The sequence below is a fragment of the Mytilus californianus genome, unplaced genomic scaffold (genome assembly GCF_021869535.1).
Source record: "Mytilus californianus isolate M0D057914Y unplaced genomic scaffold, xbMytCali1.0.p SCAF_2, whole genome shotgun sequence".
NCBI lineage: Eukaryota > Metazoa > Mollusca > Bivalvia > Mytilida > Mytilidae > Mytilus > Mytilus californianus.
The window spans coordinates 64,141,480-64,156,311 of NW_026262668.1; the positions used below are offsets into that span (position 1 = coordinate 64,141,480).

Genomic DNA, 14,832 nt, shown 5'->3' on the forward strand with positions numbered 1-14,832 from the left:
GCCCGACTGCCGTACATAACCAAATTAATATTTTCCTTTGGAAATCCGGTTAAAAATCACTTGAAGGGCTTCACTCATCAGATCGATACAAAGCATAAAACATCTAACGAAAACACAGACCGGACGTGGCAGCGTATCTTTACATCCCACAACAAAAAAGACACTAAGTGAAGATCTGAGAGTGCCCGCAATTACTGCCAGATAGTTCAAAGCCAATAACAACTAATAATAAACTCATGTATCTAAGACTAAAATACCAATCAGTACACTTCCAACATCCAATGGATTTAGTGTAAAGACGTCATTTACAGTCAGAAAAACATGACCTTGTGCAATGTCAAAATGTAGGTATCGACAGATTGTAGTACCTCGAATGTGCCGCTATGTGTATAACAATAATACTTAGTATGGTTTTAATTTACTGATAACAAAATCAATATTTATACCAATACAATCAATATTCAAAGATCTAATTACAATGTTAAAGTGGTAACCTTTTAGAATAAGATATTTTAAAGGATTGATAAATTTATCCGGATTTCCGGGCTCGGTAAACAACATCCCCGTAAGAATTAGGATGTGCTATCCCGTTTGAAATAAGGTTTTTACAGGAACAGCCAAACTTGCAAACCAAATCTTTATATCTATGAAAGAATATAGTAAAGGTTTTTAGTAATTTGTGGTAACGATATGACTTAATAATTTACCAGTAATACCAGAGACATACATACACATATATATATATATGTGTATATAAGTCTCTGGTAATACATAGATTACGCTCATTGAAATCCAAAACGTCACTACAGACACGGGCATAGCGAACGATTTGTGATACACCGTAAGACGGTGCCAATGGAACATCGCTGTCCAAAAAAGGAAAATTAACAATAGGGAAATAAAAATCGTCCCTTTTGTCGTAATTTTTGTGTAGAGTTTTTTTTTCGTGTAAAACTGAAATATATAAATCTAGAAATGAACATTTATTGCTGTTAATATTTCATTTGTTTAAAGTAAGTTCCTTTGGATAAATTTCGGCAGTATATTTCGAGAATTCTTGATAATTTAACGAAAAAAGATATTATATATTTTAGTATATATATAAAAAAATAAAATAATGTGATTACATACATTGTCAATTTAAAAAAAGTAACGACATCACACAAATGAACTTTTACTTTTGCTATAACATTTTCTCGGTATAATTAACCAATACTAATAACGCAAATTTTGTGAATTATTATTATTGAACATTATTACTGTATACTTACATTGGATAAAACATAGATTCCATACCAAGATAACACAAAGTAAAATGCAAAGGACCAACTGAAAAAGTAGGAATGTATTAACAGTTTTAGTACATGCCAAATTTGGCAGTTGCATAAACTAGTTGATTTTAAGATGTGTACCTTTTAAGTCTCATTCAAAGATCAGTTACTCATGGAAAATTCATTGAATCAACTCTATTTGATAATAATTGGTAAGTTGATTTATTGATCGCTACAATCCGATATTCCGACTCACTATCGATCGCTACATTAACTCGAGAGGACACTGACCGATACAGGGCGCTGAATCATTCGAGTAACTCAGTTAATCGCTACTCAATATTCAGGACGATAATTATTAATGAGATATGAATATCCTCAGCTTACTAAATCCACGCACTGAGTTAATTTTTACGTGCTAGCTCACAAGGTAACAAAAAGTTCATCAGAAGACATTTTCAACGTACTCAGCCATTTTATTCAGACTCCTAGCCGACCAGTCTTTGCTCTTACTACTATAAATTTGACATAAGATGCAGCAAATACCAAAGTCTAAGGTTTGACCCAACTGGGGATAGAACCAACGACTTCCAACACACAAGGCAACCATGTTACAACGAGACTAACGATATGGTATGTATATATTTAATTGATTAAAAAAAAATAGCACAACTAATGTTGAGTTATAGTCAGTAGTATGTTTTACCATTTGCCAAAAGAATGCTGAATTAGACACCGATAATTCACCAGGGAATGTTTACAAGTCTGCAATGTTTGAAAAGTTAAACGTCAGCCTTTGTTTATCTCTGTTTTGTTTTCCGTGTACATGCATGGTTTCTGATCAAGAATATTTCAATATACTGTCACAAATGCATAAAGTAAACTATAAGGTGTTTACAACAGACCTGCTGTCACTTAATCGTTTGATTCCAGAAACTTTGTCCTGCTTTTTCCTTTTTTTGAACCAAAACTGTATGGTTCTTTCCGATATACCGGTTTTCTTGGATAAAACCTGAAAATTTGTAAAACAAATCGTACAATTGTCATTGAGTTATGGAAAAGGTTGAACGTCATATTATGGGTCTATCCATCCCTTAGCAAATCTATCATTGCATCAATAGCCATCATACTAGTATTACTACTCTATCTATCCCTTAGCAAATTTATCACTGAATCAATAGCCATCATTCTAGTATTACTACTAGGGGAGTGTTTAACGACCTTGACTACTCATAGGGTCTCGTACGGTCGATAATACTAGTTTTGAACGTAGCAGACTCATATATACCAGATTTATGCAATAAGAAACCACTTCGAAGATAAATTTTACGATTCTGGAGCTGAAAACCGAATTCTCAATGAAGTGCAGAGACATATATACACATGTGTATATATGTCTCTGTGAAGTGAAATTGAAATAAGATATTATATACAAAAATTGCTGGATAGGGACAAAAGAAGAATTAACACTATAATAAAAGTAATTAATAGTAATCAAAATGTATTATAAATGTCCATGGTGTTTTATTTATTGATATAAAAAGCCAAGTTATCTAATGGTCTACGTCACTTACCATTATAACATCAGAACTTGGACTTTTACTGTTCTTGTATTCATGTTCCAAAACTGGATGGTCAAAAGTGGTCTTCCTAGGAGTGCTCTCTTTAAGTCCAAAATAGGTTCCAATTGGATATACAACAAGTCTATGCAAAAGGAATGCGTGTTTTTTAAACCCTTAAGTAAAATATGCAGTGTTACATTTCAAAGTGTGGTCGTTTGATTTAACTAAGGAATATATATTTTATCAGAATGGCAACCAAACAAGAAGTTCCTTGAAAATGGTGACGTTTTCATACCTAGTAAGTTGTGAACATACATATTGACCGAAACATATTTATGTGGAAGGTTTTCACTGGTTGCTCGCTTAATATCATAATGGCATCCCAAAATATCTTTTATTGTTAGCATTCAATTGTTAGATTATATCTAGTTTTAAAATTGACATCATAATTTATAAGTACTGCATTACATTACCTATCAAATATGTGACGTATTAAAACAAACGCAAATGCTGTAATTATTGACGGGAGAACAATATCTGATGGAATTGGCACATATTCACCAGGCGGCAACTGTCCTAGATTTTCTGGTCGGAGAAGTTCCGGTTGTAGAAGATGGTCTATCTTTTTATTCAGCCAGGTAATCATTTTCATATATTTAATCTGTCAAAAATATTTAAATATAGTTAAGTGCACATCATTTTTACACAAGCGCCAAAAAGCCCCGAGACCCCGTCATCATCTTTTTGTTTAAGTGTAGAAAAATCAAATCCAACATTTTCGGTTTCCGTGCATGCTAACGCACTTAAGGGTTGATAAAAATATTAAGGATTAATACTATATAAATATAGATGTATTATAGTTTAAGCTTTTATCTAAGAAAAGTAACAGAGACTTGTTTAATATGTTTTACTGTACTTAGTATATCGAATGGTACATGGTCAATAGTCAGTTTCAGAAGAAACCATTGGAAGACAGCTTGAAAGGAATACTGGAGTAGTGCAAAAACGATTGAAATGCAAAGAAAATCAGAATGCTGAACATCAATGTGACAGATAAGGATAGAGGCAATAGAAAGGAAGTCTGCGTCATGAGAAAAAGAGATATGAAGTCATGAAAACAGTACATAAAGTTTATCAACAGATTTTTATGAACAAAAACTCTATTTGAGAACCTGATCAGAGTCTAAATTGCCAAATGAACAGCGTAAACCTGGGACTACTATACTAAAACTTAGTATAATAGTCCCAGCGTAAATGTAATTCAAAAAGTTTATTTGAATGATCGTTGCTTACTTTCCGTCAAGTGTCAAAAAAAAATCATGCATATCAGGACGAGAACAAATAAACAATAAATGCAAAAGATAGGTACCGCAATAAGGGATCGACCGGGATGGTGGACTAAAAATTTGGAATGCCACTAGAAAATGAAGGCAAATTGAAAGGGATAGATTTTTAGCCTTGCATCAGGCCATCTACATTTGGACCCCTCAAAGAGACGTTGCAAGGTTTCTTAACGTGTAGAGAGCATGTGACACTCTCTCTACGCGAGGCATTGAATTTTACGTCCCGGGCCATCCTTACCGGACGTGGCTGCAAAATTATACATCCCGCACAGCCAAACGGACACACCACTTTGGCAAATTTAGCTTCTAGTCGGAAGAAGACCTAGGGATGATCATATGTCTATACCGCAGTCAATCCTTGGGGTTTCAAAGTTTGGTACACCATTTCCAATACGATATTATATAGTTGAATGTATATTTAACAAGTACGATAGTTCAACATCTCTTAGAAGGACGATGCAAATCAATAAAGGTATGTAGTTGTCAAGTACTATACAACCAGTACAAGGGCTGCGAAACACAAATGCATTGTTTACAGTGAATTTCCTACTTCCCATTAGACTGTCTTCCTTTAACCCCACCATACTAAATTTCTACCATCAACCAATTTATGATCATTTATCGAAATCCAGATTTTTGTTTATTTTAGTTGAAACGGAGTCCCCGTTATCTCCCACGAACCCCGTTTAGTTTGAGTTTCTTTCCCTGATCATTCCCAATCATGCAGCACAGATGTAGACGTCACTTACCTTGAAGTACAACAAAATTACACTAGAAAAAAATATACAAAGTTCCTCGTACGTGACTGAAGAAAAGAAAATCTACAGATAAAACGTACTGCTTTATTCACTGTTCAAAGTGTGTGTATTGACTTTGTGTTTGATCATGAATATGCATGATAAACGTTCGAGTTAGTTGGAGAATATATAGAGACCATATATTAGAGATAATGAAAATAAACGTTGTAAAAATATATATCTTGGGTCATATAAATTTGAAGCGATCTCTCCAATCCCATTTATATATTCAATTACCCAAAATTAGAACTGATAAAAATTGAACGATGTTCTGTTTTCATTATCATAATACATTGTCTTAACACGTATAATTATAAAAGAAAATTATCATATTTATTATTCTGTGTACTGCCATGTATATATCACAATAAAATGTCTAATATAATTTAACAATGCTTACTGTTTGTTTGAAAATTATAATTAAGTTGCTATTACGGTTCCTCGGCAACCGTGTGTATGACGAAGCCACTAGAAGAGGGATAGATAAATCGATGCTGTTTTCTTGTAATGTATTTCCTGATACGCGTTAAGGACAGACAATGATTTTGTCGCCCGCATTTACAACATTTGTGAAATGTAGAACTTGGTTTTCATACACAAATACACATACATTATGAATTATAAGTTTGATGCAACAGAAACCTACCTTTATTTTAGAGATGAAACCTACCTTTGTTTTACAGATGTCTACGGGTGTAGCTGTATCCGTCCAGGTAAAAATTGTGTGAGTTAGTGTGCTGTAATGTAAACAGCCGTCTATCATGTCTATTGATTTTACTTCGGACAACTTTATCAAATTTAGATGTAATGTGGTTTATCTAGCCTATTTTGATACCTCAATGTTACTATGCTATGATTTTAAGAAAGATCATTTAATAATAATAATCTGTTTTGTCATATATTAAACAAATTAAACATGTTTGCGACAAAGACATATATATATCAATTGTCGTAAAGCATATAAGATAGTGACAAAACAAAATACAAATTACAACATATAGTCAACAAATCTTGTAACAATCAGTTATTCAAGAGTCCGTTGTCCTCAGTTCCATTGACTGTTTTAAACAGGAACCTAGACTTTGTAATGTTGATTTAGTTGCACTAACGATGTGCGACATGTCAAAAGCTCAATTTTTAACTTTTTTAACTATCAGTTAATCAAGAGTCCCTTGTCCTCCATTGACTGTTTTAAAAAGGAACTTAGACTTTGTAATGTTAATTGGTTGCACTAAAGATTTACGACATGTCAAAAATCTCAATTTTCTTAAAAGTTCTACCTTCATATTTCCGGAAAAACTGGTTAAACAAAAGTATACTGTTCAAAGGTTTGATAAAACAACTTTTGCTGTACAAAAGATTGAAAATATTTTATAGTACAAAAAGAATGAAATTATCAAGAGAACCGTCAATCAAAAACCACGAGTCGAAGAAAGACGGCCAAACAAAATGGTGAACAGACAACCATCAGTCCACAAAAAGCACTAGTCAAATTACTCAAGTGAGCTTCACCTAAAATCTGTGGCGAACTCATATATTCCGGAAGGGTCGGCAGTTTTTTTTTTTACTTCACTGTGACATTCAGTGTAATTCAGTGGCTGTCGTTGGTTGCTGTCTGCCTTATTTGGTTTTTTTTTTTTTTTTTTTTTTTGGGGGGGGGGGGGGGTTATCATAAATCAGGCTGTTGGTTGGAAATTCTCTTTTGAGTTGTTTCACATTTTGTCATGTTGGAACCTTTTACACAGTTACTTTAGTACACATTTATATGAAATGTACACCCGTTGAGATGCATATAAGCTTTACATCTTTAAAACTGTATATCTGTAAAGATGTATATACACAGTCAATTTATATATCTTTACAAATGTAGAGTTCATATTATATACATCTTAACAGATGCACAGTCCGTTTGCATCTCAACAAATGTATAGTTTATATACATCTTTACGAATCTATAGTTTATATGCATCTCAACAAATGTATAGTTTATATAGATCTTTACGAATGTATTGTTTATAATATATGCATTTTAACCGATATACATCAAGATTGCCTGTACTAAAGAAGCTGCGTATTATATGGTTTATCTGTTAATGACCTAATGATAGGTATCTGAGACGGTGTTCTGAGATGGCGAAAATGAATATCAGTATTATCCCAATTTTGTAACTGAAACGAGAAGGCCATACATAGTCGTGGTTTATGTTTTTGCGTGACCCCCCTAATTGGGTTCACGATTATATATTGGCGAGTTTTGGAAGTGTCTATGGGCCACTCTGACTCGATTCTCGAATATTTTCCATCATTTATATAGGTAGTTATTTATGTCTTTGATACGGTCCCTCTATGGATAGGCTACAACGTGACATTGTATATTTCAACAATCCGACAAACGGTACATTTGTAGATTTGAAAGTAAAATAATAAAGACTAGGTTGCATTCTAAAAATCATTTATATGTTAGAACCTATTTGCCTTTTGACAAAACATATATGTTTTAATAATGTGAATGTTTATTAAATATCAAGTATAATGATAACGCAATTATATAATTCATGCTTTGAGACGGTCCCTCTACCCGTTGTGTGTGTGTTGTATTTAATAAACCTGGGAATAGTTTATTGATATACAATGACCCAGAATAAACTGATTATTTCTGAACGTTTTCATTTGATATTTAGTATTTCAATCATAGCATGAGAAAATGTCGGAAAGAATGAAGAAAATTAAGAAAACGATATTTCTGTTAAAAATATTTATCTAAGGTGATCTAAGGTCGGAAACACAGTGGTCGGAAAGCAGAAAGATAATCAAACAAAAGGATTTTTATGTAAAAAAATATCTAATTTCATTAATAGATACTACCAGACTAAGAGAATATTCATTGTTAAGGTAAAACTGAGACTGAATTTATTCCTAATAATTATAGAATGATAATTAAAATTGTAATGTATATACGTGCATTATGTCTCACAGGTTTGATCAGTCATTACATTTATGAAAATTATATGTAACGTATGAGCACCAATGAGCAGGGATGCGTATCCAAAGTTAGCTAAATATCTAAATTTTAAACGGTCGTGAATGAAAAAATACTTGCGTGGTTTCAATTCACAAGGATTTTAAATCCTTGCATCTCACATAAAACGTAATTAATATTTTACAATAATCATAACAAAATTTAATTACTATCATAATGTTAATTATTTTTTTTCCTTTTTTTTCTTTTATTTGTTCAACCTTATATCACATAAATATCTGTACTATGGTACGGTTTTTAAAATTGTATGCATTGTGTTGGTCAGCTATCCTACACATCTTGATTCATTCACATTATACATCACCCTGTTCACACGCACACTATCGGTTTGCCGTCACAAAAATTCTGGATAAAATGTCAATGAATCCGGAGTAAAAACACTTGAAATAGGTAGTTTGACATCCGAATTCAACTATTAGATTAATATATGAGTATGCTTTCTATTTACTATTTCTTGCGCAAAAATACCACGTTCATGCATAAATATTAATTTCACTCGCGAATGCGAATTTTTGCTTTTCTTATCTAAATTCAGGACACGGCAATAAGAGCTTGCTATGTGACTTTCAAACACGGTCATCATTGCTTACGGTATTCTGACATCTAGCTGTTTCTCTTTTGTTTTCTTTTTTGAGTCACTGTCCTTTTATAAACTTTAACATTTTCGAAATGCCAAGGATTTTCTACCCAAGGAATAGATTACTCAACTTCGTACTTTATTTTGCCTGTTTAACTATTTTTATTCGAGCAACACTGATGATTCTTTGTAGACTTAACTCCGCATCTGGCGTACAACATGTTAAATCCTGGTATTTTTTTTTTATATCTGCATGTCTTTTTATATAAATTGGTTCTTTTGAGAGTATGTTCAGGTATTCATAAAACTTCTGAAAATAAGATATTCTTCAAAATCAAAATATTTGGATTGATTGAAGTAAAATAAGGAAATCCTTAAAATTTGAGATGTTTTATGAGACCAAAATAAGTCTCTATATAAGAGGTCCAAATGAAGCTGGTGTGTTACTCTCAAGAAAAATATACGAAACCTTCTTATAAGTTGCATGCCACAGGGTTTCACTTCACATGAAAAATGGACTTTAAATTTATCTGTAAAACATCTACCATGAGTACAGACAACTTCAATAACGAGTTGAGAATATGTAGGCATACATGCAGGAAACAAAATATAAAGATGTGATAGATAAAATAAATGCATCCAGATTATAAAGCAAACTGGGCGCTTAAATTTATATTGCGATTGGCTTGTGCAATTTGCAATATACATCCGGTTTGTAGAAATTGGGATTTGCAATAGGATAATAAAAAAATGATGTACAATCCCAAGTAATAAATGAAAAAGACGAGCTTTAAAATGTATATTCAAATAGTAGCTGTATATACACTTTTCTATTCACACCTATCCAGCATTGCTTTCAACTGACTTGTGCAAGAATGTACACACTATTACATATTTTTAATAAAGGTAGTTTAACTTCATCATTATCTCCTTCTATTCACAGTCAATTATTTCAATTCAAAAGCAAACAAAAATTCAGCAACAATCTTTTGATGACCAGTCAGCGGTCTTATGTTCACGTATTGCTTTTCTTTTTTTAAAGAAAGCAACTTGTTTTATTGTTGTATTGGTTGCTTGCTTTTGAGCGAGTTAGTTACTTATATTTTGTGCAGATGCGGTGTTGTTCAATACTTACTTGCAGTGATTTTTTTCAGATATAATATGATGATGGATGGTTGCTTAACGTCTAGCGGCAAATTAATATGCATATTCAGGACGGGAGCTTGTTAATGCAATATGAATAGTAACCCTGCTTTGTACTAGACCGATACGCTGAGCCGGATTTTAACGTGCAATTTCACAAGGTAACTCTCCGCAGGAAGACATGTCACCTTACCTGGACACATTATTCTGACTCCGAGCCAACCAGTATTTGTTCTTACTCCGTAATGCCGCGTGCATAGTTCACCTGCATATGGGATATGCATTTCCCAACTCATTCGGTATTCAAGAGAATGCAGCTGCTACTCAGACTTTATAAAACGTCACCAGTGTCTGAACAGAAATTTGATTAGCCAAGGTTTTTTCATAGAACGTCTCGTCCTTTTTCTAAAAAATTTCATTGGAAGATACCAAGACCTTGTTGATAAATATTCCGTATCAACTTCACAAATAGTACATGATGGTTTCGAAGTATATAGATTCTAGGTTCTGACGTTGTTTATAATTACGTGTTATAGTATTCTTTTTATTTTTCCTTGTACATTTTTACTTTACTGTTTAGTCCGTTTTTGGTAATATCCTTTTGGCATGGCTTGGTACTTGTACATCCCGACATTGTGTTATTGTGCTATGGTCAATTATGTATTCTTGTCTTTCATTTTTGCTTATGTACTTTGTCTACAGAGTGTCTATATATAAAACTAAGAAGATGTGGTATGATTGCCAATGAGACAACTCTCCACAAGAGACTAAATGACACAGAAATTAACAAATATAGGTCACCCTACGGCATTATTCAATGAGTAAAACCCATACCGCATAGTCAGCTTTAAAAGGCCCCGTATATGCCATTTTGTTTTTCTTTGTTGAAATAGTTATTTATTTGTATAGTGATAAAGATTATATTACAATGGTGACTGCAGTACCCCAATTTTTGACATTTTTACCTATTATGTCTGTTTGTTTTGCTCACACAGTGTTGTCAATATAATGGAATTCTATGTGACTGTCATACAAGTGAGAGGTTTAGCTAGCTATAAAACCAGATTTAATCCACCATTTCCTACATTAGGAAATGCCTGTACCAAGTCAAGATTTGATTTTTGTTTTTTTGTGTTTTAACGCCACTTTTAAGCACCGCTTTTGGGCTATTTCGTGGCGGCCAGTTTTTATTGGTGGAGGAAGCCGGAGTGCCCGTAGAAAACCACCGACCTTCGATAGGTAAACTGACAATCCTAGTCAATTAAGATTGAAGTCGAGTGCACCCGCACGAGCGGGGTTCGAACTCACAACCTCAGTGTTGACTGGCTAGTGATTATGATCAGTAGTAACTACTTAGACCACTCGGCCACCGAGGCCCCACCAAGTCAAGAATATGACAGTTGTTTTCCATTTGTTTGATGTGTTTGAGCTTTTAGTTTTGCCATTTTATAAAGGACTTTCCGTTTTGAATATCCCTTGGAGTTCGGTATTTTTGTTATCTTACTTTTTTTAGCGGAGAAGCAGCAAATACCAATTTTAAAGTCTTTGGTTTGACCCCGTCGGGGTTCGAACCCACGACCTCCCGCACTCGAGGTGAACACGCTACCACGAAACCACCGAGGCGGTCTTTTCAGATATATATCAGTTTGCAGCTGCTACTCAGACTTTATAAAACGTCATCAGTGTCTGAGCAGAAAGTTGATGAACCAGGATTATGTCAAAGAACGTCTCGTCCCTTTTTTACAAAAAGTTCATCGGAAGTTACCAAGACCTTGTTGATAAATATTCATTATCAACTTCACAAATAATACATGATATTCTTGAAGTATAGATTCTAGGTACTGACGTTGTTTATAATCTTAATTACGTGTTATAGTGTTCTTTTTATTTGTCTTTGTATATTTTTAACCTTTACTATTTAGTCCATTTTTGGTAATACTCCTTTTGGCGTGGCTCGGTACTTATACATCCCGCCATTGTGTTATTATGCTATTGTCTTTTATTTTTGCTTATGTGCTTTGTCAATAGTGTCTATACACAGGCACTTGTCTCAGATTTTTCCCCCTATATACCCATATATAACACAAGGTACTTAACTCGCATTTTTGAAAAATGTCAGCTGGTCGCGAAATTCCGTTATATGCCGATTTCTCGGTTGTCAACCCCACTAAAACTTGTTATGTCGTAAATCTAAATTGATTTTTCTGCACAATGGTGTATAATGTGAGCCAAAATTTGTTCCTGTGAAAAAAGTTCAAGTGGAACTAATATCACAGGAAATATGTTCTGGGAGAACTTTTTTCATAGATGATTTCTATATAATTTACCTGGTGAAATAAGTACCGGGTTGGTGAAATGTGTTCCTTACCTGGTGAAATAAGTTCCCGGTTTATGAGATTTGTTCCTTATCTGGTGAAATAAGTTCTGGGTTTGTGAGATTTGTTCCTCACCTTTTGAAATAAGTTCCTTGTCTGTGAAATATGTTCCACTGGTTAAACAAGTTATCTTATGTACTGAGCATTTGTCATCCGTGAGTTTAAAGGTATCATTCAATAAGTATTATATCAATAATAAAAAAAGAAAAAGTGTAAATCATCCAATTCGGATCTTGTGGAGTATAGCAAATGTTTAATTATATACTCCGTAAAAAATATCAAAATGACACTTTTCAGCCAGTAAAGAGTAGAATAATAAAAATCAATCATTCGGAAAAAAGACTTAGTATAGTTAAAGATGAACATATGTACTTATTTGAAAAGGAAAAAATGACTGTTCAGTTATCTCAAAAGACATGTAGAAACAAAAGACACACTCTTTTGAAACTGTGCTATGACCTATGTACATGTATGACTAGAACACAGGTCCATGACAGTTAACAAAAACTAAGGAGGAATACCACATAAAACATAAATACAAATTATGATACATTGATTTCTATGAAATATGTACACGTTTGTTTAAAACAAATATCACAGGAACTTATTTAACTTTTTAAAACTCTTAATATTAATTGGAACAAAATTCATGGAGTTATGATTTTTGTTCCAGAACTTATTTCACATTTGGCCATAAAATTAGTTCCGGAACAAATTTTACAGTGCTGGAACATATTTTCTGTAATATAAAGTCCGGTGGAACATATTTTCTATGAAATTTGTTCCGGCGGAACAAATGTCACGCCGGAACAAATTTTTGTTACAATAACACGCCTACTTTTGTTTTTGGAATCATCCGTAGCAATCTTAAGTACCTTGTGTTATATTAAGGTATATAGGAATTTTTTTTTCAGAGACAAGTGCCTGTGTGTCTATATGCCATTTTGTTTTTTTTTTTTGTTGTTGTTGACATAGTTGTATGCATTTATAGTGATTAAGGTTCATCAAAAGGAATTGAAAAATATGGCCGTGTTTACACCACAAGCTCTACTATGTGTACAGACAAACTGATGCATCTAGGAAAGTTTTAAGGCAGGCCCTAGATATATAAAAGTTATATGTAGTCTATGTTTCAGAAAATTAAAAACTTAAATGGATTTTGATGTGCATTTTTTCCCAGTCTGCAGAAGTTAGCAAAATAAACAAACACATGAGTTTCATTTGATACGGTCCACTCAGTTACACCATGGAAGTATTCCATGGTTACACAGTTTAAATCACCTATTGTTTGCAGATGTCTATTGTCCATTTAAATCAATACTACTCACAACATTTATTATATGAGGGTGTCAACGTATATTTGTTCCGCCTAACAGAAGTTCCACTGGAAACTTTGTTATAAACAATGTCATGATATCTGTTCCTGTTGGAACAAATATGCTATAGCATTTATTCCGTTAGGAACATTTACTGTAATATTTATTCCAGTGGAAATAATATTCCAGAATAGTTTTTCCATTTGGAACTTACATTATGAAGGAACAATGTTGTCTGTTGTTTCCCAATTTTTGACATTTTTACCTATTATGTCCGATTGTTTTGCTCACTCATTAGTGTCAATATAATGAAATTATATGCGACTGTCATACAAGTGAGAAGTAATCTAGCTATAAAACCAGGTTTAATCCACTATTTTCTACATAAGGAAATGTCTGTACTAAGTCAGAAATATGAGTTGTTTTCCATTCGTTTAACGTGTTTGAGCTTTTGATTTTGCCATTTGATAAGAGACTTTCCGTTTTGAATTTTCCTTGGAGTTTGGTATTTTTGTAATTTTATATATTTTTTTAGATAAAAATGAACTTACCCAGTTTTGAGGGAGGCCCAAACAGACGTCTTTTCTGTTTGATATTTCCTCCTAAAGTTTTGTTTATATTCTAACGCTTCACTGACTACGCGTGAACCGGTTTAAATTCTAGATGCCATATATTGTTATGTTGCTAAATTACAATGAAATATATAAAGGAATCACAGTTAGCACCCTTTATTTCATCGCGATAAATATTTTTTAAAGAGACAAAATAAGAAAAATATCTAGCAAACGGAACAAGAAAAGTACCAGGATACTCAACAAGCAAAGCGCCAACGGTTAACTTATTCAAACAGAATACAATGGGTTCTTTATTTCAAATAAAATTGCCTGTCACGAAATGGAAGTTCCTTCATAATATAAGTTCCAAATGGAAGAAATATTTTGGAATATTATTTCAACTGGAATAAATATTACAGTATATGTTCCTCGAACGGAATAAATGGTATAGCATATTTGTTCCAACAGGAACAGATATTATGACATTGTTTATAACAAAGTTTCCAGTGGAACTTCTGTTAGGCGGAACAAATATACGTTGACAAGTGAACGAGAGAGAGAAATATATTGAGTGAATGAACGAGAAAGATATTGAGTGAATGAAAGCGAGACATTGAGGGAACAAGAGATATACCGAGTGAACGAGAGAGAGATAGGCATCGAGTGCACGATACAAGGAATAAGAGTGAGCGAGAAAGTAAGTGAAAAACAGCGAGTGAATGATTAAAATGATGAGAGAACGAACAAGTTATAGAGGGAGCGAACAAGACAGTGAGCGCAAACAAGTGTATGTGTGTTAACAAGAGAGTGTGTGTGAGAACGAGTGAGAGAGTTAGCGCGAACGAGGGTGAGAA

The 14,832-nt window shown here is 33.3% G+C and overlaps 1 protein-coding gene across 1 annotated transcript in view; it reads right to left on the reverse strand.

Annotated features, from left to right (window-relative positions):
- The window catches only part of LOC127730229 (ceramide synthase 2-like), a 28,264-nt gene extending 14,194 nt beyond the window's left edge, over positions 1–14,070 (reverse strand). Inside the window, exons 1-6 of the mRNA XM_052238522.1 lie at positions 13,976–14,070; positions 5,644–5,710; positions 3,307–3,494; positions 2,846–2,975; positions 2,177–2,283; positions 1,272–1,329 (exon numbers count right to left, since the gene is read on the reverse strand). Coding sequence (XP_052094482.1) covers positions 1,272–1,329; positions 2,177–2,283; positions 2,846–2,975; positions 3,307–3,485 — 474 coding nt within the window. The 5' untranslated portion in view covers positions 3,486–3,494; positions 5,644–5,710; positions 13,976–14,070. The remainder of the gene's footprint in view (positions 1–1,271; positions 1,330–2,176; positions 2,284–2,845; positions 2,976–3,306; positions 3,495–5,643; positions 5,711–13,975) is intronic.
- Between the last annotated feature and the right edge of the window lie 762 nt (positions 14,071–14,832).